The 26,442-nt window shown below is 39.2% G+C and overlaps 1 protein-coding gene across 1 annotated transcript in view; it reads right to left on the reverse strand.

The window, feature by feature from the left end:
• Window positions 1-26,442, reverse strand: part of LOC131584626 (uncharacterized) — a 76,026-nt gene that overhangs the window by 15,509 nt on the left and 34,075 nt on the right. Inside the window, exons 30-57 of the mRNA XM_058849959.1 lie at window positions 26,202-26,390; window positions 25,190-25,329; window positions 23,649-23,811; window positions 23,451-23,537; window positions 22,828-22,962; window positions 22,315-22,434; window positions 21,567-21,790; window positions 19,727-19,920; window positions 18,247-18,549; window positions 17,549-17,778; window positions 16,336-16,497; window positions 15,357-15,707; window positions 14,433-14,789; window positions 13,109-13,459; window positions 12,068-12,199; window positions 11,281-11,430; window positions 10,731-10,847; window positions 9,947-10,120; window positions 9,022-9,229; window positions 7,823-7,989; window positions 6,277-6,389; window positions 5,311-5,392; window positions 4,956-5,093; window positions 4,139-4,301; window positions 3,281-3,402; window positions 1,794-1,934; window positions 685-798; window positions 182-310 (exon numbers count right to left, since the gene is read on the reverse strand). Of these exons, the coding sequence (XP_058705942.1) occupies window positions 182-310; window positions 685-798; window positions 1,794-1,934; window positions 3,281-3,402; window positions 4,139-4,301; window positions 4,956-5,093; window positions 5,311-5,392; window positions 6,277-6,389; window positions 7,823-7,989; window positions 9,022-9,229; window positions 9,947-10,120; window positions 10,731-10,847; window positions 11,281-11,430; window positions 12,068-12,199; window positions 13,109-13,459; window positions 14,433-14,789; window positions 15,357-15,707; window positions 16,336-16,497; window positions 17,549-17,778; window positions 18,247-18,549; window positions 19,727-19,920; window positions 21,567-21,790; window positions 22,315-22,434; window positions 22,828-22,962; window positions 23,451-23,537; window positions 23,649-23,811; window positions 25,190-25,329; window positions 26,202-26,390 (4,956 nt within the window). The remainder of the gene's footprint in view (window positions 1-181; window positions 311-684; window positions 799-1,793; window positions 1,935-3,280; window positions 3,403-4,138; window positions 4,302-4,955; window positions 5,094-5,310; window positions 5,393-6,276; window positions 6,390-7,822; window positions 7,990-9,021; window positions 9,230-9,946; window positions 10,121-10,730; window positions 10,848-11,280; window positions 11,431-12,067; window positions 12,200-13,108; window positions 13,460-14,432; window positions 14,790-15,356; window positions 15,708-16,335; window positions 16,498-17,548; window positions 17,779-18,246; window positions 18,550-19,726; window positions 19,921-21,566; window positions 21,791-22,314; window positions 22,435-22,827; window positions 22,963-23,450; window positions 23,538-23,648; window positions 23,812-25,189; window positions 25,330-26,201; window positions 26,391-26,442) is intronic.

The raw sequence follows: 26,442 nt of genomic DNA on the forward strand, positions 1-26,442 counted from the left end.
CTTTCCTTCCATGTAGAGAAAAATGTAAAGTGAAATAATGATACTTCACAAAAAATGGTGCTCTACAGAAGATTTCTTAAATTCCACTAAGCATTACATCTAAAACCAAAATAATTTCTCATCTACTGAAAACAGCTTCCATAAAAATGGTGAGTCAGCAGATACAACTGCCTTCTCTTACCTCATACGTGAAATTGTGTTTGAATTTTTTGTCATCCCAGTTCAAATCTAGGTATTCATTAAACAATGTTGCTCTTTGCTCTAGAGACCCACATGCATGCAGGTTTTCCATGCTTAATATTCTCTGAAGCTGGAAAAGTGGAAAAAATTGACACATGTAAGTAATTTTTTTAAAAAGTATATCCTTGGGGAGTAGGTTTCCTGGGCAAAACCGCAACCTGTAAGAACCCCTGGACAGTCTACAGCCATGAAACGCTGCTTCAGTCTCTCCCAAAAAACCAGAGGGGCTGACAGCTCTGTCCTGAGGGAAAGCTGCAGCCCAAGTACAACCACGTCTGGCAACATGAAACAGAATTTTTCACAGGGTTTATTTTTCTTCCTCTGAGACACAAAAAGATTGACTTCAAGGCTTCCATATAAAAAAAAATAAAAAAATCATTCTGTGAGGATCAGACACAGAAATTCAGCTACACTCATCCCTTCCAAGGGATGTAAGACTCATACCTGGCCTGCAGAGAGTGTCACACAGCCACCCCAGGCAGTGATGTCCATCCTGGATTTATCTTCCAGGCCCAGCCGGAGGTGAGCAGGCTGCCCAGCATTCCCTGAGACCTGCAGCTGAAAGCAGAGAAGGATTTGTCCTACAGCAAGACTAGAACCAGCAGAATGATTCCCATCCAGTGGAGGAAAACAGATTTACAGTGAAAGCTGCCACAGATCCATGTTCAAACTCCATGGAACTCTGTGGTCTGGAAGCTCCAGGGCCTGACACAAACACAGGGAAGCTGCACTTCCACAACCAAGGCCATGGAAAGTTTTTGTTACCCTCTCTGGAAGCTGCCTGGGGTCTGTCATGCAAAGCAATTACTGGCATTACTGCAATAATGACCCCACAAGAGAATTTATCCTCTGAACACAATTCTGGAACCATACTGAGGAGTATTGTGCAAACTCCCCTGAGCACCAAAGGGCTTCAGATGAACAAACACTGCACAGCTGCCAGCTTATTGCTGAAAGTCTTCAGCCTCAGCAGCTGCACTGTCCTGACCAATACAATGCATTGTCAAAGAGAAATTATATTGTAGTTGATCTTAAAAGACGATTTGTGGAGTTCCTCCTCCTCCTCTTTTCCCCTATATATGCTTTGCAAGTGCACTTCACAATGGTAGTTCAAAATGTGTCTAGCCTTGCACATTTTCACATTTGTGTTGCAATTTCCTATACAATCAAAAAATTTACATTTTCTTCACAGGGGTATCAAAGGGTTTCTGGTTTGGTTTTACTGTGGGGGATTTTTTTGTTTGTTTTTCTTGTGTGTGCAGACTAGGAGTTTGTTCATTGCTTTATGGACAAAATTTGCCTCATTTTCTTTGTTTGGCTGGTTCCTGGGCATTTCTAGGTTCCTCCCATCCAAAATGGGTCAATGCTAAAAGTACAAGGCTGATGGCCAGGAAACAGTGCTGGTGATTTGGACACCAGGGGATAAGAGCACTCAGTGCTCTTTACATTTTTCAGGATGATTTCTGGTTCTGTGGTTCTCAGGGAGGAAAGGCACACTCACAGTAAATGCAGCATTACAGCTCATGTTTTGCAGCCCAGTCTCATGATCTCACCTGCTGGTTGTACTTTCTGCCCCTTTTTTCTGACAGGGAATGCACCTCCAGTTGCTTCAGAGTGTAATTAAATGGGTGGGCAACAGTGGCTCTGTAGCTTGTCCGGTGTCTTCCAAACTTCAGAGAAGATGACACTGATACCTGATCCATATCAACAGATGGAAAAGGAGCTTGTGAAATAAAACACCTCTCACATACTGACCTCAAACATGCACCCCGCAAGATTTCCCTGTACCTTGTCCTCAGGTGAATTATGTGCACAATAAAGTCCTTTCTGAAGAAGTGAGGCAAATTAATGTTCAAATTAGGACAATTTTTGCTGCTTGAATTCCCTGTATAGCACAGCTCAAAGCAGAACTACTCTCTGTATTTTCATGAAATCATGAACAATGCTTAAGTTTGTAGAGGCTTAATTTTGGTCTTATCTTTAGGCACTGCGGGCTGCACTGCCACAGTTATTAGACACAGCTTTCAAAGTTAAAGCACAAGAAAAAGCGTTTGCTTTATCAGAAACTAAATTCTGTTTACCGCAAAATATTTTTGTGGTAATTTAGATTGTGGTAGCATTTAGATAGTTGTGGTAATTTAAGCAGAAGTAAAAAACACATTCTATACAACTGCTAAAATTAATGTTGTAATTTTAACACTTTTTAAAGAAATAAAATAATTCCGTGCTCTTTGCAGCCACATTTATGTTTATGTGTGGTAGCATATTTTATACATCGTCTTCTATCGTTCCATTATTCAGAAAATAATGTAACACTTATCCAAGGTGCTGCATTTCGGATGTAGATGTAAGGATAGCACAGTTAGCAGCAAGTCAGAAAAGTGTCCCCACTTCACCACATCAGGAAATCAATCTACCCTATGTTCTCCTAGTTCTGTCTTTTCCACTCTTGATGTTTTTAAAAAATAGACCTGACTTACTTTATCAAAACAGAGATTGGATTCAACAGTTCCACATCTATCAGTCTTGCTAATAAGGAGAGCAAAAGAATAAAATACAAAAGAGCCATGGCTTTGGCTGAATGCTAAGCAAGGTATGTGACCACTTCTGTGTGGGTAAATCCAGGATTAGACCCATGCAACGAGTTCATCCTTTTCAATCTCAGCTAATGCTCACACTCGCTCACTTTTTTTTTTATTTCCTTGTCCATAAAGTGCTTCATGACATTTGTGCTGTTCTTCCCACCTACTCTCAGAGGCCTTTACCCAGTGCTTTGAAGCTTATGCATTTCATTACCTTTGGTTAAGCAGTAAATTGTGGGATTACTGAAACAAAAAAATATTATGGCCTGAAAATACTTCCTACAAGAATATTAGCTGCTCATCTTTCACAGTCAGAACTTTTTATACATCCAAGAAGGGGGATAGTTTGCTTATAGTCAAGTTCCCTGGCTTGCTAAGTGTCTTTTTTAATTAAAAAAAGGCCTCTTCTTTATATTCCTGTTATTCTCCTGATATTTATTTGCTCTGGGCTACTGTACCTTGTCCTTCTCATTCCAAACTACAGTAAGATCATCTCGGTGACTGCGTGCTGAATGTTTCATATATAAGTTGACCCAGACATGTTGTGGAAAAGGGATGGAGAGAGGATGGAGAAGCTCCACTACAAAGAAAACAAACAAGAAAGATTTCCCACCAGGAATCATGACCGTTCCCAGGACATTTTCCCACAGGCAGCAGGACATCCCTTGGTTCCCAGGGAAACATGGTCTCTTCTCACACACACACCCCTACCCAGCAGCCACAAGGACTTCACTGTGCTGATGTCTGCTCCACATGAGGAAATGTAAGTGAAAACAGGAACCCTCTCTCTATGTACCGGCAGAACAGTAATCACCTGCAATAACCAAAATATTGACAGCTACACCCAGAGCAACTGCAGCAAAAACAGCCAGGGAAGGAACCTGTGTGAAACTGAGATAGCCTTACACGGGAAGAGGAACAGCTTAACACAACAGCAGTTAAGCTCAACAGGTTGAGGAACACTCAAACAGGTAAGTGCAGTTATCTTCTCTATTTTCAGATCATAAAGCCTCAACATAAGGGTTTAACACCTCAAGGTAGCAGCCAGTGTGACCAGTGCTCCCTTCAGCACCCAGTACTTAAGTTTCTGGTTCCATATCCACAAAGCAGAAAGAGTATTCTGAAGTGGACTTCTAACAGCCAGACCGATAATGAATTTAAAGCACATAAGACCTTAGAAGCCCTAAATTTGAAACAGTATTGAAATGCTTTGGACATGCATTTTGAACAAGCATTTTGTAATCAGATTTATGTAGCTTATTTTATTTTATTTTATAGTCTGCTTTGAACACTTGTAAAAGACTTGAGAAACCTACCCTGCATGCCATGACCTCCAGGCAGCTTTGGGAAGAGTCCAGTGTAAGTGCCTGTTAGCTTTATCTCTTTGCCATCCCACAGGGCAATGTGCCTTAGCTGATGAGTTCTGTTGCCTTTTTGGTAAATTGTCATAAACACAAGCTGCCTTGGAAGAATTTTTAACTAAAAATAAAAGAGGGCAAACATTAAACCCCAAGTTCTCTGAGAAGGTAAAACCTAAGTATAATTTTGTTACCCCAAAGTCCTTTCTGTAGGAAAGTGTTTTTAAAGGTCTAGCATAATGATGCTCTAAGCCCACTGCTCTCATACAAACAACTATTCATTTCTAATTGTCTTCATTTCTACAGAAAGTCATCTTTGCAAATAATGGAATATACATAAACAATTGAGTATTCCCTTTACAACAGTCTTTGATTATTCTAGTTTGATTTTCTTTTATCTCACAGAATAATCCTTACAACATAAAGAGTCCCACAGAATAAATTCAGCAGATAGCACAAACAACAATAGGTATTTGTGACATCTTTTTATATTTAGAGAAAAAAATGTGTGGTACCTACATTATAAAAACTGGTTCCGTTTGTAACATGTTATTTTTCTTATTTACTATAAATCCTATGTGAGTGCTCCATCTACAGGAGCAAACAAATATAAGCTCAGAGTAATCCACAGTCAAATGTTTGCTCGTGCTACTGGAGAAATGAAGGGTGAAACCCCTCCCACAGCAGGAGCTGCGTTTGGCCTTCACTGCTTGGCAGCCACCCCTGAGTGCCCTCCCACCACAGCCTGCCTCTGCCATCAGTGCATGGTACCAACCTGGGCCATGGTCTGTGCCACTTCAATGGCATTAGTGAAGCTGCTTCCCATCAAAGTTAGCTTTGCTGAAACATTGAAATCCCTTTTTTCCATCCTGAGGTAGAGTTTGCCTTTTGCTTCACTCATATCATAATTAACCTTTTTAAGTACCCATTAATTAAAAAAAGAAAAAAAGAAAAAAAAAGGGAAAAAAGAAAAGACTGGGATTGTTAACATCTTTAAAAACAGGACCATCCTCAACAATAACAAAAATGTTAGAGATACTAGTACTAGAATTAAAGCAGCTTGACTCCTAACACATTAGACAAGTCTACTTTGCAGTGATGTTTGCAATGGATTATTTGCAGATAGTTACCTTAGAAGACAGCTCTGCTGCACAGGGGAAGTATTGTAGAAAGAAGGGATGATTCTGGAGTGCTTTTATACTCAACTCTTCACTAAAGGGAAGAAATGTATTCTCGTTCAACAATATTTCAGAAACTCTTGCTGGCAGCACAAGTTCATCTGAGTTAGCTCCAAGTCTGCCCCAGCTTTCAGAGTTAAAATGGCAGTACCTGCTTCTGAACACTTACCCAGCTCCCAGTTTTTGATGCAGTCACACAAAATGACCACTTCTGAGCTCAGTAAAAAATCTGTGTATGTATCCCAGGGACAGAATGTAGCCCACAGGACCAGAAATCACTTTGCCATAGCAAATGCATCAGCTTTTTAAAAATGAGAAAGGTATTAGGAATCTGACTTCTCAAGCACTGTCATGGTTTATAAACTTAGAATTTACAATTATTAGAGATTTTAACAGAACTTACAGGACTTTTCAGTGCAAGGGTCTCTTGCTAGAAACTTAAGAGATATCTGAAATACCCCAAGGCTGAAAATATCATACCTCTAAACACCCTTAAAAGCCTACAATTTTGTGCAGATACAGCCATACTGATACCAGCTTAGAAAACCAAGTTGCCATAATTTTACAAGTTTCAACTGTGCCAAAACAATTTAATAAGATTTAAAGTTAATGTCAAGTTAAGTTAACTTTGCAGTACTTGTCTGGTTCAGGCCTAGAGTTTCATGGACTCTTTCACTGTCTGCTACTTGGTTTCTGTGTGGGCAGGCGGAGAGACAGGTCCCAAGCTGTGACGGGGGGAATCTGTCTGCAGCCCTTCAGAAACTCCCTGAGGTTTACAGAGCATTTGGTGACTACTCACTTTATCCAAGTTTTGTTATCCATTTCACCACTGATTTGGTGATTAATACAGTAACTGTTTTCCATGGACTCACAGTGGCCTAGTGACATTTTTTATAGTGCTCAGAATGACCCTTTTACCCTTGCTGGTCTTTTTTTCTACTGATGGAAAAGGAGAAGTTTTTGTTTTGTTCACAGGTCAGCCTCAGAGCACCTTCAGTTTCATTTTCAGTCATGACTTCTTGAATTGTCATCTGTGGAGGAGGAAAATAAACAGATCACATGCATAACTTGTACCCATCGTTTCGCTTCAACTGAGCACAATCTCTTGACTCATTCAAAACCACCATCTTGACTGAAGCTTATCTTCCAGACAGGCCTTCTGGATGCTTCCTACATGTAAACCAAGAGCCTCAAGAGAGGTCTTCCTTTTTTTGTGTATGTTTCCATAGCTACTCATTTCCATTATTGACAAATATTAGTGTTACTTTCAATGTAGCCTTATCTAGTTTAAGTCCAAAGCTACTGGTTCTTTTTATTGTCTCCCATACTCTCATTTTCATATACTAGAAAGAAATCGTGTGCTCTTTTATTTTTTGATTTTTTTTGCTTGTTTTTCTGTTTTATGTTTTATTTTAGGGTTTTTTTGGTGTATTTTGTTTTGTTTTGTTTTAAGAAACAGATGAGGCTCCACAAATTTTTTACTCTAGGGCATTTTCTTCATTTTCGTCCTTCCACAGCTGCTGCATCATCTACCTCCTTATCCTGAAAATGCTAAAGAATCTCTCTGGGAAAGATGAGGGCCATTTCCCTCACTTCAATATCAACAATGGTATTTGCCAAAGTCTGTGGGGACAGTAATTTCTGAAGTCCCCTGGTTGTACTCATACCTTATACATGTATAAAGCACCTCAAGAATTGCCATCTCCTTTTTTTTTTCCATTCAAACATTTAGAGGACAAAAGACATTAATGGGGAAGAAGCAGTGAAAATATACCTTTCAATAAAAGTTTGGCAATATTCCCTTGAAACACCAATACTTAATATGCAGGTTTAATATTGATCTAATGTTTATGTTCAGGAGAGTGGACCTTTACTCTTGCATACTAGCTACATGTCCTGTTATTTGAAGAGAAGGTGGTGGATCGCTTGGGAGTGTTTTTCTGTGTACTACCCTTCAAAAGGGAAGGGGACATTTCAACTAATGCTTCTTTCTCCCAAGGGATAAACAGGTACAGCCTTTGTTGATCCTATCAAGTAGTTTGGAATATAAATCTACTTCTGTTTATTCAACACTGAAGCACTTTAGGTATTTGTGCTAGAATTGGTTTAACCAAGCTAAGGAGTTCTCTAGGAATGAAGGACAGCTGTTTTCTACCAAAAGCTCTTTCTACTTTTGTGAGCCCTATCAGCTGCAAAATGACAGTAAGTACGTGCCTTCCTGAAATGATTAACCCTGAAACTGGGGATTTCAGGTACCTGACCACATTCCTTGGAAACAGACCACTAGCTCTGTACGTAAGTTAAAGAGGATTCAGATAAACTGGGCCAAGTCAGCTCTCAGCTGCACTTGTATATAAACCTGGATTAATTTCACTGAGGCCACTGGAAGTGCTCTGGACTAATGCAAATGTAGCTCAAGTGACAGCTTTCATCAAAAAACAGCAAAAGTTCTGTGGTGCATTACCTTAAGAAAGAAGGGAAGTCCGAGGTGATGGAGAAGTGATATTGAATGCTTCACCTCTGCCATGAACACAAATATACCAAAGAGTTCAAAGTCTGTGTCAACATCCACAGTCACAGTTACATCTTTCTCATCATATTGGATTTCACAGACAGTCTTGGCTTTGTTTTCTATATAGAAGGGACAAAACAGTGCCAATTTGAGCAGCTAATTTTTGAGAAATTTCAGTACTGCCTGCATAAAATCAATCCAGACAGCTTTTAGGTTAATATATTCATCAAGACAAAGTCATCATTCAGGATTACAAGAACTCTGGCCTGTGGTTGGAGGAGGGCAGAGTTTTTCTGGATGTCCTTGAACTTTGTCCTTACGAAGTCTTGTGGTAACAGAGCTTGTGTATCCACATCCAGTGTCAAGTGACAAGTTAGTTCCTGTCAGGAATGTGTTTGTGCAGCTAGAGCTGACTAATCCATACAGCAAACTGCATCCCTGGCCTGCAGCAGCCTCTTCCAGGGAAGAGCTCTGAGCTCTTCTGACCTCCAGCGACTCCTTTGGTTCCAGCTACAGCAGCTCAACAATGCCCAAAGAACATGATCTGAAGACCATTCCCCACTTTCCTACCAGCTTTTCATTTTTGAAAAGGAAAATACAAGACTGCTAAAAGATAAAAATAAGAGATGTGAATCCCCCCCAATTCTTTATTTATCTTATGATAAGACAAAACCCACAAAAATGTGGGTTTTGTGGTGGAAATCACATGGTGACTGTGACTGTCCTGAGAGCAACCTCTCATCCTGCTGTTTTTTTCTGAATGGGTGAAAGGAGACGATGCCACTCACATTAGTATTGATTCAATGCCTGCTAACTTCAGTAATTCCTGCCCTTTGGTGCAGGAATTGCAGTTGTTGAGTATTCTTCAACACGAATATATTCCCCTGGGGGCACTTAAGGTACCTGATCACAGTGTAAAGAGATATGCAGATAGAATTTATGCCAGGGCAAGATTTGAGGGTAGGCTGGCTTCATCAGCTAATCACAGATGTAGTTTCAGAAGGACAATTTTACTTACAAACAAGATAAAGTCTCTTTCTAGGTACCACCAACAAATCTTAGTCAGTTTGTAGCTGTTGAAGGAACAGCTGAAACATCCTCAAAGAACTACTGTAGAATAAAAAATCCTGCCAGGAATGGCAGGTACCCACCTGATTTCTGGAAACTGAAAATCAAGTCAATTGCCTTAGGATAGCCAGATGCCTGGAGTACCTCACTGCTGTGCACACTCTGGCAGAAGAGATCCACTTGGTGGCCAACATAATAGGAGTTAATTATGTATGTGACTGATGTTTCTCCAGCTGCAATGTGCACATATCTCTCTTGAGTAGTGTTTCGCCCTTGAAAAACCACATCTATCTAAAAAATGATACGGTATAAGTTCTCAAAACAATATTTAAATACTATTTAATTTTAAGAGAGGAGAAAATGAAAGTTCTTTCTAGTCTATACTCATGTCAAAATCTATCCATTAACAAATAGTCTCTTGGCCTTTCATTAATCATCTTTGACTTTCAAGTATGAAGCTCATTCAACTGAATGAATATCAAGCCATGCCAGCCTCACTGATCCACGTCATATTCTCATTAGGTTCTTTTTTATCCCACAAATGCAACTCCCTTCTTATAAAGGATATTTAGTCTACACCTACTGACAATACTTGCCAGGTAGTAGGTACTTAAATACTTCCCCTGAAAACAGCACCCAAAGAAATACTTATTCCAGTATAAAATTCCCATTAAAGAGCATAGGAGCAACTCCAGTCCCTGGTGCAATGTGCTCAAGCTCTCCTGTAGAGCTACAGTATCAACAGTACCCACTCAACTAACACTGATCAGAATGGAAGAATCTCATTCAGATAGCAGTTAAGGAGAAACTTTCTATTTCAGTAGTTCAAATTTTAGGCATCCACAGTTCTTAAATATCAGAAAATCTCAGCTTCCATCCTGTACCTTACAAAATGGAGTTTTCATTCAAGTAATGAGCTTGAATTACATTGTTATACAGAACAATAATTATAATTAAAAACAAACAAACAAACCAAAAACCCAGAAAACAACAAAACCCCAAAGCTACCTGTAAAGATGATGGGACTCTGGCTTGTAGCAGCCATGGCAAAGAGTGATGGAAATTCCCTGTTATGTTGGTACTTGTTTCAAACTCCTGGATTTGTCCTTCAAGAACTATTAGGTGAGCACCATAGAGCACTTTCAAACTAAAGCTTCTAGTGACTTTGACATTCAAGATAGCCTGTGTGCAACAAAAGTAAATTGTGAAAAGACAGAACTGTAAAAGTCAAAGCTCCTGCTGGTCAGAGTTCTTTCTTTGGTTGAGACAGTATCATCTCAAAGATGTCTCAAAGATGCATCATTGTATCATTTTATAACACAACATAGTTACAAATGTCCCTGTTATTTAAAACTTCAACCGTTTAACATGTATTCTCAAATATGACCATGTTTTAATGCTATTCAGTTACATGGTCAATAAGCCTTGTGTTTCTCAGATAAAAAAAAATGTGCCAGGTAGTCAGAGTTTGGAAGGAAAAAAACATTTGGAAAGGATCCAGTGAAATCCCAGCAATGCTCCCCTCTGCTCTGTGTGTCCAGGAGACACTGCAGCTCTGTCAGACACATAAATGCAGTGCTTTCCTCTCACTCCACACTGGAAGCCAATCTCCAACCCCAGGCCTGTGCAAAGTCCAGATCTAAGCTCTTCTCCCATGAGAACAAACTGAGCTTCTGGACTCCCCTCAAGAGCAAAGGGAGCACCTGGACTCCCCTTCACCAAAACAGCAAACGTGCCATCTCTTCCCCAGCTGCTGTTCCCCTTGTGGCCTGGCTCCAGGTTGATAACCTACCTGCAACTCAATCTTGTCTTTTATTTGCAAAGTCTTCAATGTCTCTATGTTATGAGTAAGCTTGTAGTTAAGAGACACAACATCCAACTTCTGGACAAAGTTCAGTTCTTCTGTAATCTGCTCAGTTCAAGTAAATATGACAAAAGTTAACTGTGGCACATCTCTGATATGGACTAATTTACATGTCAGAATAAAATTGTGAAAGCTATTAAAACTTTATGGTGAAGAATTATCTAATTTTTTTAGAAGTCACAACTTTGTACTATAAAAGGGGACATGGTGCACCAAGTGAAGATTTTTGATAAGGAAGGTTTTATATCATTTACAATGTGAGTCATGGATCATTGCTGATGCTAAATTTGTTTCAAGGAGCAATTGCACAGGAGTGGCTGAAAGATACTACCTTCATTTAATTAGGGCCTTTAGAACTAACCCACTAAGCCACTGTGAAGTATTGCATTTGGACTGTTTTCAGAAACACTATTTACCAAATCAATTAGATTACTTCAACCTCTATCTCACATACTACTGGTTTGGAGGAGACACTTACTTGTTTGTTGTTCACACAGAAATTAATAAATCCTTTATAGAAGTCACTGTTTTTTTCTGATATCACATCAAGTAACATCCTCATGGGAATGCCAATGTCAGCAGCTTCTTGGATATTATGGGTTAGCACAGCATCCAGCTCTTGCCTTTCCTGTTAATATTTCACAGCATAGAGAGCAAAGCACATGTAGAACCCAAAGATCGATGCAATAGAGCTCAAACCAGAAATCTGTCTGTCCTACATTTAATATGAATTAAACTCCCACTAGCTATGTTGTTTCTCTGTGGCACAGAAACATGCAGGAATTACCAGTTATGGCAGAAAAGTGAAACACCAGGAGGAAACAGATCCTTGTGCATGTTCTCTGCTCTCCTGCTCTGATGACAAGAGAATCCAAACTTGTAATTGTCAACAGAAAAACAAGAGATTCACATCCTTCCTTGTGTTGCTGTCTCACTGAATAAACAAACAGCAGTTTCAATTAATCACTGCCTATTTCTTTGCTGGGTAAACCACAGTGATGTAAGGAACATCCAATACAAGCAACAAAAATGTACACATAAAGAGCATAACAAGGAAATTATTCAGGAAGTGCCAGAGCCTATATCCTATTATCCTATACATCAGTTATTGATCATTGAAGGTGCCAGATTTTCAAAGATTTTATTATTTCATTTCTATTCTGGCATTCATTACTAAAGTTTGACTATTTGTTCCAAATAACATAGGTTAGGGCACATTACTCTGTACTTTGTTTACACATTCCAACAGCCTGCAGGGTACTCACATCAGTGACTTTTAGTATAAGGAGTCCTCGGAATTTATTTTCATCAACAGTGATCAGCGTCTGTGAATCTAGGTTCATTTTATCCATCAAAAGGTAGCCTGAGCCATCAATTTTCATTGGTACTCCAAGATCCTGTAAAAGAAAGAAAAACTATAAAAAATCACCACTTTTGCACTTAACCACAAATACATTATACCCCTGAAACTTAATTCCTTATAGTAACTTTAATCACCTAGCTGTAAAATCAAGTGTATCAGGCAGCAAAAGCACAGAATGTTTCAGAAATCTTGAAAGCTTTTTAATACATTTTATAAATGTTGTCTTTTTTGAATATGTCTGATTATTTTTGATACATGAGTCAACACAAAGAGAACACTGGACAATGTGGCAGCTCTTCCTGCCTAAATGAAAAGTTAATTAATATTCTATACTTGGCATTATCCCAGTGACCCAAAGTATCCATAAATTCAGTGAAACCAGACAGTATACAGAAGTTTATTATGGCAGTTCTGTTTTTGGAAGAGGTCAGGTAAATCTCATCTTTGTATCTTCAGATTTACCCTGACTTGAATATTGAATCCACAGATCATAATGTGATAACATATCTCTCAAACTTTCCATACACTGAATTTTCTGACCTGAAGATTACCTATTTACTTCATATATTTTTAAACTATTTCAGAGTTTGTTCCTCAAACTGCTGAGATATTGTAACTGCTGATAAAGCCAAAGACAACTTTGAATAATCATTATTTCTGAATAGAAAAACCTTGCAGAATTCTCAACCATGTTTTAGAAAACACATCAGAGCTAGTACAAGCAAGTCCATTATCTGCAGGTACTGATTAACAGAAAATTTGGCATATGCCAAATACAGTGAATGACTGGCTCCAGAAGTAAGATGCAACATTAAAAGAGAATGTTTTTCTTATTTCTCTGCTATCTCTTTGAAATACTTGGATTATTGTCTTTTGACTTTAGCAAGTACAAAGATTCTAGCTTAGAAGTATAAATTCAACATTAAATGAGAAAATCCCATACCTGAATTGTTTGGCATTTGTTTTCTATAAGCATTTTCCACTGAAGGCTCTTTTCAGGGTCAAAGTCCCCATTCATTTGAAGCTCACAGGCACCCAATTTCATTCCAACTCCAATAAGATATTTTAAGTGTTTCCGTGCAGTGATGGACAGCTCATTTTCCCTTGGGATTTCCTTCAGCTGGGGGAGGTCATGCCTGAATTGAATTTCCAGAGTCATCTTTGGCTTGCACTCTGCTCTCACTTCAAGATGGGCAGTTTTGCCTTCTGTTTCCAGAACAGAGAACAGCTCTGCCTGGCACTTGTCTTTCTGAATGGATCCTGTGAGCCGTGACTGACTTGGGAAATTGAGATCCTATCAAGATTTAAACAAAAAAATCCTCTGGAATATACAAACAGTTTAAGACAAGTGTGTATTATATGATACAATATCAGAGACAAAAACTACAATCTCCATGCTGCCATTTTTCTCCCTCTCAACAAGAAATATGCTGATTTTTCCTGAATAGGACCTGATGGAAGATTTGGGGACTGTGCTACAGAATTAACAACTTCTGCATCTTTATGAAGTTTTACATTTAAAAAATACAAAATACCTGTTTCTTCAGATTGCCAAAGTCAACTAAACATTCTATGCTTCACACCAATCTCAGTTTTCAAACAAATAAATGTACAAAAAAATCATAGGCTTAACAGACATTCTTGCATCTGGTTGTAGAAGGTTTATTATTTTTAATGATTAAACTTCCAGGTTGTCTTATGCAACATCCCAAATGAAAGATTTCTCCCCATTCTGTCAAAGGATTTCTAAAAATACTGAAAAATCTACTATTTTTAATACTTTAAGGGGTTTTCATTCTCTCTTCACTACAACTTTCCTGTCATTTTTACGTTGCCACTTTGTAGTTGAGGAAGTTACTCAATTTGAGGATTTGAAAGCAAAATATAAATGCCTATGAATATCTAGGAAAAAAACCCTAGATTTTGTTGTACTCATTTTTTCTAGTAGAGTCAGTGAGGCTAGCTGGAAAAACCAAGGAAATTCTATTTTGATATAATCCTCACAGACCAGGGAATGCATTTTTGACAGAGCTCAGGCTAATATTGCTGTTCAGCCTTAGAGGGCAGTGTCGGCCTGCGAAGGCAGCAGCCAGCAAAGGCTGAACTGATCTCAGTCTCCAGAGAGCACCTGGGAACAGAATGTGTGAGACACTGCCTAATGCTGTGACAGGGGTGCCTTCCCAACACTCCAGCACTGGCATTTTAGCTAAAATCCACAAGGCCTTCATTTGATCCCAAAACTTTTTTAAAAAGCTTCCCACAGCTACCTGCAGAAGTTGACATTCTGTTTCTGTTTCCAGTGTCCAGTCAGCTTTATTCTGAACACAGAGATCACCTCTAGCCCTCAGTCTGCATCTGCCAGCCTGCAGCAGGAAAATGCCCTCTGTGGTGGAGCCTGTGGCTGCAGAGATCAGGACAGAGTTTTCAAAAGGCAGCCCAAGCTGGCTGAGCCAGGGATGTGAGTGCCTGAGCATCCCTTGAAGTGTATATTCATGCTGGCAGGAGGTGTCTATCTGCACATCCACTGCTCTGCCATCACACTGCAGGTTCATTAACAAGCCCACATTGCAGACGTTCTGTCGAAATGAGCCCCCCAAGACTGCAACACGAGGCAATCCCATCCTCTGCAACAGAAAAGATTACACGGTTTAAAACACACAAAGTAAAGCAACTGTCTTTCCTCACTTGTACCTAATTCATGAGAAAGTATTCCTTCCTTCTGAAACCATCTGCTTTTGGAAAGGACCATACAAGACAACTTGTTTCATAGAGAAATCTGAAATTTCTCTGTGAAAAACCTGAAAAAAAATTAATAGGGGGGAGGGGGAAAGAAGAATAAATCCTGCAATAAACTTTTTGTAACTATTGTAGAAGAAAAAAGTCTTAACCTCCACAATTCCAAACTGAAAAGACATGCTTTTCACCAGATTTTAGGACAAAAGTTTCTTTCAATTAATAAACTATTATTGATGTTTTTATGACAGCAGCAGTAACATCTACCATTGCATTACTCCGAATTATCATCTTCAAATACACTTCCCTGTGCAAGTGCTCTGACTCGTTGCTTTGCCAGAACAACTTTAAGGACTACATTTGGCCTATCCATGAATGTGTCAGAAGACAGTTTTCTGTAACTCAGTGATCTGAAATACACAGACTGGGAGGACATGCAGAAAACAACCTGGGCTTACCTCTAGACTGATGCACTTGTTTCTAAAAGCAAGTACCCATCCTGTCTCATTGCTTGCCAGGGTCACTTCCCCATCAGCTTCCAAAGTGCAAGGCCCAAGGACAATACCAAGGATGCCCTTGTATTTGTCACTTCTCATGGCTGACACCTTCAGTTGGTTTTCTCTGGCAATTCCCAGAGAATGAAGTGAAAGCAAAGAATGCTGGAAGTCGATTTCTAAATGAGGATGGGTGTTAGTGGTGGCATAGAGCTGCAGGCAGGCAAATCCATCATGAAAAGAAACATGTCCAAAGAGGATGACAGTAAAGTTGCTGGTAAATATTGACCCATTCAGTGAAAGTCTTGCTGGAGTCTGAAAAATTACAGAAAACTGTTGTCATGTTTGCTTTCCTGTTAGGTCACATACTGTTTTTAAAAGCTCCTATTACTAGAAGGGAACTGTTCCCTACACCATTTTGTATTCATCCTACATAATTATAAATGTTGAAACAAATGGGGAGATGGACTCAAATCTTTATTTGGGACTTCCAAAATAGAAATAACATAAAGAAAACCCAAACCAGTAATTAATGGAGTGAAAATATTTGTAAGTGCACACAAAACAGGAAGCTCAAATCCATTTCCATGTGCCTTACACCTTCAGTACTTAGATTCCCTTCATGGTAGTTTAAGACACTATGTCGTTGACAGCAAAGTTTATAAATGAAGCCAATACCTCAAAATGATGAAATGCAATTGCACCATTGCAAAGGCCAAAAAGTTTTTTGTTAGCAGATTCTCCGCTGCAAGCAACCTGTTGGTGTTGTCAAAAAAGTACATTCAGAATATGAAGAAAAGCAGGGAGGACTAAAATTCAAAGGAGCAAGTTACAGGGCTGCTTTAAGGATCGAATGGATCAAGGCACCAAAAGATAGATTTAAGAACAGTTTAGTGTTTAGTGCACTAAATACATTACAATATATGGCAGGATTTTTGCAAACCTCTAGTACACATGGAACAATGTCTGTCAGTCCTCCCACATCATGGTGAAGTGAAAGAGAAATTTCCATGGCAGTGTCAGTGGTTTTCTTCTCTATTGCGATCTTGAGCTGCTCTGTTTCCACTGTGGCTGTCATCCCTGCAGCAATCTTTCTGGAGAAATTCTATGCACAAAAGAAACCAAATCATGGAAAGAAACAAACAACAACAACCCAGCAATGACTGGTAAAGGCAGAGTGTGTTTTACTGTGCTTAAACATCACAGTCAGGGCAGCAGCACTGGTAAAATAGAAGTGCAAATTCATCAAAGTAGATTCATTTCAAATAGAGATTGTAGTGTTATGCCAGGCCTTCTAAATATATCAATATTTCCAGGCCTTCTAAATATATCAATTATGAATGTATCAATAATTCCTTCTGGCTCCAAAACATACTGAGAGCATTCAGTACCCTGAAGGATTTGAGCCCTCAGGCACAAACAATTAAAGCACTGGAACTTCTAAAAAGCAAGGCAAAGGAACTGTTTAGAATTCTTTCTCTGCACACCTCTGTGTCTCACCCTACTGCAGTGGTTGAAGCCACCCAAGTATAAATAAACACATGACTTGAGCCTTTCAGTGGATGTCTGAGATAGCAAAGTATTTGAACCCTTCTTTTATGGAAAGATAATCTGCAATGCAAAAGAGCTTAACATTCACAGATCTGTAGCAGAAACACAGATAGAGAGAACAGTGGCCAAGCAACACCATACCAGGAATCATGGTCCATAATGCTTCTGTGGGTAGGAATTTTCAAAGGGAAAGCCATGCTAAACACTCTTCTGCTCTTTACTTGCCATCCAAAAGATGACACCAGGACCAGTTAAATCCAGTAACAGATGCAAGCCTTAGGCCTGCTGGTCCACTTTCCATTTATAGGGGAAAGATAAAATTGGACAAGACACCTGTTCATATGCAGCAAAGCACTTCACTTAAATGAGAACTGAACATAGCATCTCATTTAGTCCAGATTCAGCTCCAAGGGCTCAGATGAAAGGTCCACAGTATGACAAGGAGCCAGACACCACCTTTCTTTCACTCAGTAATTTAGTAAATCTCAAACACAGAGCAGCTTCTAAAATAAATATATAAAGTGCACAGGAAAAGCCTGGAGTTATTATATATATACAAATTGTCCTGCCAGAAATTAAACTTGCATGGGCAGAACTCTTCTTACCTCATAATAGCCAGCAGCTTCTAAAACAAAAGGGATCCCATGTTTCTTTATCTTTGAGATGTTGTGCTTTAAGCTGACAGATAGCTGGGATGTTGGGAGCTCTGTGGCCAGTCTGTGTCCCTCAAACACAGCAGCAATCCTTTCACTGCCACTCTCCAGGGCTATGGCAATGGTGTGATTTCCTGTGCCATGCTCACACGTGGCAGTAAGAATGCCATCCAAAGGCAACCCTATTGCAGGGAAGGAAGTAAAATCAACACAGCACTTCTGGACTGTTATTACAGACTACAAAGAAGTACTACAGATCAAAAGAAGCCTTCTATAGGTTTTCATAAGGAACCAAAGGAACCCATACAAAATTATTGATAACTCCAGTTCATGAAAACCCACAGCTTTTCCTAGGAAACAACACTTGGCATAAAACTATACTTAGAGGAACTGGTCAGCTTTGATGCTGTGCAAGAACACAGATGTACAAGTGAGAAATAATTTACCCTGAAGTATTTCAAAACTCTTTGAACTATTTCTGTGTCCATTTTACTGTATTTTCTCAACAATATAAAAAAGAATGCTGCTAAGACCGGATTACATTTTGTTCTGGTGTGAGCAAACACAACTAATCTGTTTCCACTGGTCAGCAGTCATTTAGATAAATTCACCTTGTTAGACCACACCATCAAGTCAAATTTCCTTCCTACCTGCATTTTTTAAAAAGTCGACATTATGTGTGAAAGCCCCACTGACTCTGCCATGCCCATGATCCACGATATTGAAAAACTCTACAGAAAGAGCCTTCTCATCCACCTGGAAGCTCGCTAGCCCCCTTTTCTTCTCTTTACTCAGTTCCAGGTGTCCTTTCAGTCGTGCCTCCACTGGGACTGCCTGACTGCCATTCTGAATGATGGCAACAGTGATATTGTGCACAGTGGTATTCCCAAACACATTCCTGTTCCTGACATGCAGTCCATACAGTCTTTTGTTGACCATCACATTGATGTTACCTGTAACAGGCAGAAATTATTACTGCGGAGAGAGATTCTTGGGACAGAAATAACCACAGTTTTAGAAGTAATGTATAAATTAACCATTACTTTAATACCAGGAGGAAGTAGCAAAATTTCCATTTATTATACAAGATAATTTTGCGTAATCTAGAGAGCAAATCAGTTCAATGTTGAGGGTTTCTCTACTAGTGAGTGTATGTGTTTAAAACAAATTACATACTAGTATTTCTGGCAGCTGTTTCTTTTTATTCTCCAAGCTGCTTGTGCTCTTAGGCCATATACTATACTGCAGTCACTGCAAAAGAAAATCTACAGATGGATTGTGACCTACTACTTGTGTAATTGCAGGCTAAACAATTGCTCCAGAGCTCCAGAGTGACCTACTCCACCCATGGAGGCATTCAAAGGAGTAGGAGTCTCAAGTGAGCCCCCCATTTCAAAAGAGGAAAGAGGCCACCCACTATTTCCTTTAATCCATGAAAACATGAAAAATCCCACACTATGTTATTTCACTGAAAAGTACTCTCAACCTGATGACCCATGGTTCATTTTGCATGCAAAATACTCTGCCCTGCATTATACAGAATCACAGAATGATTCCAGCTGGAAGAGACCTTAAAGCCCATCTTGTTCCAACCCCTCTGTCATAGGCAGAGACACCTTCCACTGTCCCAGGTTGTTCAAAGCTCTGTCCAGTCTGGCCTTGAACACTTCCAGGGATGGGAGCAGCCACAGCTTCTCAGGGCAACCTGTTCCATTATCTGATCACCCCCATAAGGAAGAATTTCTTCCTAATATCCAATCTAAACCTGCCTTCTGTCAGTTTGAAGTCATTCCCCCTTGTCCCAATGTCACTCCAGGCCCTTGTCCAAAGTGCCTCTCCAGCTCTCTTGGAGGCCCCTTTAGTTACTGGAAGGGGCTCTAAGGTCTCCCTGGAGCCTTTTCTTCTCCAGGCTGACAATCCCAGCTCTCCCAGCCTGCAGGGGAGAGGAGCTTCAGCCCTCTGATCTCTGTGGTCTGCTCTGGACTTGCTCCAACAGGCACACATTGCTCTTCTGTTGAGGGCCCCAGAGCTGAATGCATTGTGCAGCTCAGGAAGGATTACATTAAAATTAAGAAGCTTTCTTAAGAAAGATAGCTGCAGGTTAGAACAAAACACAAAGGAACAGAGTACCATTGTGAACGTTGTTTTTGCACTTCAGTAATCCATCCAGAGAAAGGAGATGAGGTATGGCCTTTAATCCAGTAAAAGTGTGTTGGACTCTTCCATTTAGGGACAAAACAAAACCAACTCTCTGCTCCCTGGCTCCCATGAAATCCATGTGAAGCCTATTTTCATTAAGCTTCAAGCCAGAAGACAACAGAAGTCTAAAAAGACAGACATAAAAATTGCTAGTAAGATATTATTATGGTTGATTCAGAATTGTCAAGATACCCCTCCTCACTCAAAGCAGGATCAATGAGAGCAGGGTGCTCAGGAGTTGTGTGGTCAGGCTTGGAGTATCTCCAAGGATGGAGACTCCACAGACTTCCTGGGCACTCATTCCAGTGTTGTGAATCAGGCAATCAGATGCCTTGCAGTCAGCACACGCCATTCACCAGATGTTTATAAATTCCTTAGTAAAGCTTCACAGATTGGCAGACTAATTTTGCTTTCAATTTCTTGAATGCTCTTGGTATGGTTCCTAATAAAAGAAAGAGTTGGAGAGACTTTGAATTGGAAATGAAGCCTTCTCTGTCATGATATGAAACATCTCTTTGGTGCTGATCTAAAAGCAGCATTTGAGATTTCAGCTTAAAAAATAATTCTAAGCACCACCATCATTTGAGTTTGGTAAATGAACCAACAGTATTTCTTTACATCTTGGTCCTGAATTGAACAGTGTTGGAGAAACACAGCACAGCTTTTTAGGGAAACCTGCTGGAACAACAAGAAGTTCCATTTTCAGTTTTGTAAGTATAAGACTGAGACACAATTTTCACATTGCCTTCAACAAACTATCCACTGAACTATCTGACTTTCTAGACTCAAGTATAGTACACAAAATACCTAAAAGTGAGGCAATGATTCCAGTTTTCATAGTGTTAGACATCCCTCCTAGAAATTGGAACCCTGTTGAAAGACTGATGACAAGTAAAACCTGAGTGAAAATCCACTCCATGGGAAGAAAAAAAACCATACAGTTCAGGGAAGTTTCATTCCATCAGTCAGCAACCAAAGTCTGTACAGATTGCATCCTTTTAGCTTTTGTCCAGAAACATTCAACAGTTTATTTTTGTTTGTATTCTCACTGCAAAACAAATCCTAAACAAATCGTTATTCCAAAAATTTTAAGTGTTCTGTTTTCTTTCCTGTGAACTGCAATAAATTGCTCTCTTATGGCTTACTCTGGTATTTAAACTAATACACTATTGGAAGCCCAGAACTGCAAGCAAACTGCAGAGGCACATGAAATACCCTTCTTGGAATATTTTACCTTATTTTAAGTGTTACTAGTAAATCAAATGTGCTTCATCTATATTGTAGTATCTTCTGATTCCTTTAACTCTTATTTCCTCATTCTCCTTATCCTATCCAATTGGTGAACACTGGGCCCTCTGCAGAAACACTAAATTCATCACTGCATAGCTTTGTGTTTGCGAAATTTGAAAAATCAGCTGGAACTTGTGAGGGTCAAGTTTCTATTTCCCACCTCTGCCACCTCAGAGCTTTCTTCAATACATTAAAAGCTTTATAATAAACACTGGGAAGTGCCCTTTTCCACTGGCATAGCTTGTACTATCTCTTCACTCAAAGTTCTCTATATAAAGTCCTGGGAAAGCAAGTAGAACACATTAACACAACTTATACCAACTAAGGAAATATAAGGACAGAAGTGTTTCAATAACAGGGAGAACATACGAACCAGCATTCACTCAGTGATCTTGCTGCAGCCATAGGGAAGTTGTTACATTTAAATTTGTACCCCAGAACACTCTTCAGTACCTCAATTAACCAACATTGATTTCTCTACCTTGATGGAAATATTTTGCCCATGAGCTGAAACTGTACTGATTCTGGATTTGTCAGGATTGTCTGATGGAGAAAAGCCCTCAGTTCAACAATTCTGGCATTCCTCCTGTTTTCATTGTTCACATTGACCTCCAGCATCAGCATTTCCCTTCCATTGGAATGAAGGTAAAGGGAGCCATTGACATTGTTTTCACCATAACTCTTCAGGGCTGCCTGAGCCTGGACCTAGAGAAAGGAGAGCACAATATTAAAGACCTCAAATTATAATACACAATACTGAAACATCAGTTTGGGCAATGATACTGCAGACAGCAAGACAGGACTGGACAAAAGCAGAGAGGGGAGCAAAGGGGGAAAGGAGTTTTTAGTTCTCATCTTTGTTTCTTATCATCTAACTCTAATTTTATTTGGCAATAAATGAAGTTAATATTGCCCAAGCTGAGTCTGTTTTGTCTGTGAAAGTAATGGCTAAGTGATCTCCCTCTCTTTATCCCAACCCTGTCACAACAAAATGTGAGCTACATTGCATTTTAAGTACAGTTTAACTCGACTATAAGAGTTTTCTGAATTTCAGCCAAAACACAAGCCAGCTATTCCAACCCCATTTAGCTATCTAGCCAGAATAAACTCTAAGCATCAAAAGTTAACTGTTTCCCTAACAATTTACACCTCTCAATTGTAGTCATTGAGTGTATGAACTGCAAATCTTCAAGTTCAAGCAACAAGACTGTAATTACCAGGGGACTGACCTGTGAAGACACATTCTTGTTGATGATGACTTTTACACTCACACCACTGTCAAAGTGTTCCGGTTTAGTCTGCCTGGAAAACAGCTCCCCACTTAGGCCCATTGCTTGTGGAAACTCAAGCTATTAGACAAAGTAAAGTATCAGAACAGAACATTGCATTCTCCCCAATTGCCTCATGTGATTTAATGTCTGAACTTCTAGCATGAAGTGGGTGATACATATAAAAAGTGTTTGTATCAAATTTTACTAGTTTTATCCCAAGATACTGAAAAATATATTGAAAGAAGTAAAAAAAGCATGAACAAAAAGGCCAATGTATGCCTTACAAGGAATTATTGACACAAATTATTGATATATAACTGACCCTGCTGAGATACCTACAGTTATTTGTCAGGGCCAGGACTCGCTTGGATTAGGACATTTACCAGCATCAATTATAATTCTAAAGACAATATAGTAAAACAGTTACCAAGACATAAAAAATAAAATACCAAAAATTAAAACCACCCATACCTGGAATGAGTGTGCCACATCCATGTGTAAAAGATGTCTAAAATCTGCCTCACTGGATTTGTCCTGATACCTCCCTAGAACACTGAGAACATCTTCCTTATTCACTTTTAAGACAGTCTCAAGCTCATACTTCACCTGTGTGTTAAGAATGGGAGTAAGCACAGGGCACTGAGCACTAACCATGTGTATAATGAAACAACAGAGAAGTCTTCCCTACACATCATGAAAAATGAAAGAGTTGCAAGCTATTATGTTTTGGTTCAGAATGAAAAACAAGAAAATGAGGAAAAATAGCTACATTTGGTAAGAAAGATTAATAGATACAGCTAGATAAGGGTGAGAATCCTGAATCCATTCTATCCCAGTACTTGCTTTATTAATAACACTCATGCATAATAATACTCCAAAATTATATATGAAGTATTCTTATCATAGATTACTACACAACATATTATTATACACAGTTAAGGAGGTATGGAGGATATAATCATCCTCTGAATATTTTGGTTGCCCTAGCTGCATGGCAAGGAACTAAAGACCTATAGTGATTGAAGTCTGAAAAGACAAAGTGTAAATAAGCAGGTAATGAACATCTAACTGAATCTAACGGGAAATTTACTCACATTTTGATGACTTAGAGTTAAAATGCACATTTCAACATCTTTGGGAAACATCCTGTAGTTATAAGGATGAGTTAAGCCAGCACAAATCTAAAAAGAAGTTTGAGATCAAATGCAAGGAATATAAGTAATATTCAGTAAACTACTCATTTGCAGGTTGTTTTGGTATATCAGACTAAAGGAAGTTCTTGGACAACTCACATAGGGGTTTTCAGGTTGGTAGCCAAGTATAAGAGTCTGAACTGTTTCCTCCACTCCATTTATCAAAACTTTTGTTTCCATGAAATAATGCTTTTGCTTTTTGTCAACAGTAAATGTCTCCTGCAGAAGGAAGCTCTGCAGAAAGAGCATTTTAAAAGGATGCCTGGAAAAAAAAATAAAATAAACATAGTGTAAAAGATCGTAATAGACAACTACAAAAAGAAATCATGAAGAGTTCAACTTGAACCCAAAATTATCAGTTACCATCAGGGTGTCAAGTACAGAAATAAAACACACAGGATTGGACACTTAAGAAAATACAGAGCATAATTACAACTGCAGACAAACTCCACACACTAACCTGAATTTGTGATAGAGTTTCTATCCTGAATTTGGTAAATGCCTGGAAAAGCATTGGAAGAAGGTGCTGCTCTAAAATTCTGACATGCATAACCAGCACATACATCTTCTATACCTGCATGGCCAATACTTCATTTCAAATAGAGAAAGTATCCCAAAGTTCCTGGCAGGTTTGAAAATCTTACCTATCCACATCTTATGTTTTCTGTAGAAACAGTAACTACATGCCAAGAATCCTGCAACAGATGTTCAGCACTACACAGCATTAGGAGCAGTTTACTTCTTCAGTGTAATGTTTTATGGACTTTATTAAATATTTCTACGCTTTTACTTAGTCAAACCTCTTGGAAGCCTGCACAAACCTTTATAAGCAGACACTAGACTGCCTTTACACATGTTAGAATACCTGCTACAGCTCTTCAATTACACATTTTTTTACTGAAAAGACACCTCCCAGTGTTTTAATTATCTCTGAGCTACGCAGTGGTTCCTAAGGCAGCCTGTGCACTCCTGTTGATGCTGCTGTGCCTTAAGAAAGCTGAGATTTCCCCAGAGGTGATCCAGATGTCTCTAATCTGAGCATACACTTTTAACAAGGCCTTCAGGCTGGGCTTCAGTAATGGATAATGAAGAGAGAAATTTCAGGGACAGCCAATATGTAGAAGAAGCACACTCATTCTTGTCAGAAAATGGAAGAATATTCCAAAATCTAAACAAGACCATTTGTTACATGTTTTAAGAGGATACCTCTGGCTTTAGAATGGCTATATAATGCCTAAGGACTAGGAAAAAGGCACATGGATGGCACAGAGAATCAGATCTGCATTTTGGAACTTCTCACCACATCCCAGTTTGGACACACCATAAATCCTACTGTTTTCAGGAAATGAGGCTATATGCCTGGCTGAGTTGCCAGCAATCATGTCACAGCACATGTGACCTGCTGCCTTTGACAGCTTTGTTGACTGTCATTTAAGTAAAGAGGCCAAAAGCTAATGGAGGCAAATAACCAGCCCATAAATCTGCTGTGCTTGAGTAAGTTCAGGGAGCCAGATGGGACAAAGAACAGACTTCATGCATGTTGTACTTTGTAAAGTCCAGAACATTTCCTAAGAGCATCAAGATGCACATTAAATTTAAGCCAAAAACATTCTTAAAAGATAGAAGTAAAAATACTAAACCTGAAATGGAGGGTTGCACGTTTTTGATAGAGCATCTTCTCCTTCCTCAGCTCTTTTATCTGACCTTCACACTGCAGTATGACAGGAGGACTTTTATAATCTCTCCATACAATCTTCACAGAAATGTTCGTCTTCTTAGGCTGCACTCAGATCATGAGACCAAAACAGGAAAGGATAATTGCATCAGATTTACTGCATTCATATTCAGGAACCTCAGTATGGAAACCATGTTGTTCAACACACTATCACTTTACAGACCAAACCATTTCTGCTGCAGTTTAAGTCCAGATTTCTATTAATCTCTCAGAGGATTAAAAGCGCCATCAGTAGAAAATTGACTCCAGCAGAAGACAAATGCCCCTTAATGTATCACTTGAGTGCCCCCTATTTGCAACATAAGCAAGCTCTGGTACATAAATAACCAAACTGGACTTTCAAAGCATGGAAAAAACCTTTTCAAAGTTGTGTTTAAACAAACACTTTTTAAGCCTTCCTGCAAGGTGTGAATGGACCAAAGTAACTGATCAAAGTACCTCTTTCGAGGAGAAACTGCTGATTACCCTTCCTGTGCCACAGACATCAAGCAAAGCAAAAGTTATTTTAAGACTGGAAGGGATGTAGAGATTAAAATAGCATATAAAACTGGGCTGTTACCATGCTTACTAGCAGGCAAGAGACTCTGATTCTCCAAGACAGTAGAATCTTCCACACCTCTCATACATCTGCATGAAGTTGTGAGTAATCACATCTCCAGCTCTATTTCTCGTCACATTGTCTGTCTTCACCCTCTCCTCCCTGGCTGACTGTCTGGGCTCCCTAATAGGAGAGAAGTACTCCCAACTATTCCACACAAGTTTTTGTTTTCTTTTTGAATCTAGATTTACACTGCAACCTGTCAAAACAGACAGAAATAGATGCAGTACTGGAAGGGTTTAAGTTTCAACACTAGCAATAACATCTTTCAGGAAGAGAATGCTGCGTCAAAAAAATTGCTTTTGTTTTTCTTTCTCACCGTTGGCAGATTCTGATAGCTGGCTGTGAAGTTAAATTCCTGTTTTGTACTCTTTATCTTAAAGCAGAGAAGTTTGGCTCGTTCATTATTCTCCAAATGAATCTCATTCTTCACAAGCTGATTCCACAGAGAGATCATTTCACTATAGCTGTGCAGAACATTCCTCCCAATATGATTAACTGTGGATGCCTAAAAAACAAAGACATTAGTCTGGCTGAGCCAGGACAGACAGCATTCCATT

This window comes from Poecile atricapillus, chromosome 14, assembly GCF_030490865.1.
Source record: "Poecile atricapillus isolate bPoeAtr1 chromosome 14, bPoeAtr1.hap1, whole genome shotgun sequence".
NCBI lineage: Eukaryota > Metazoa > Chordata > Aves > Passeriformes > Paridae > Poecile > Poecile atricapillus.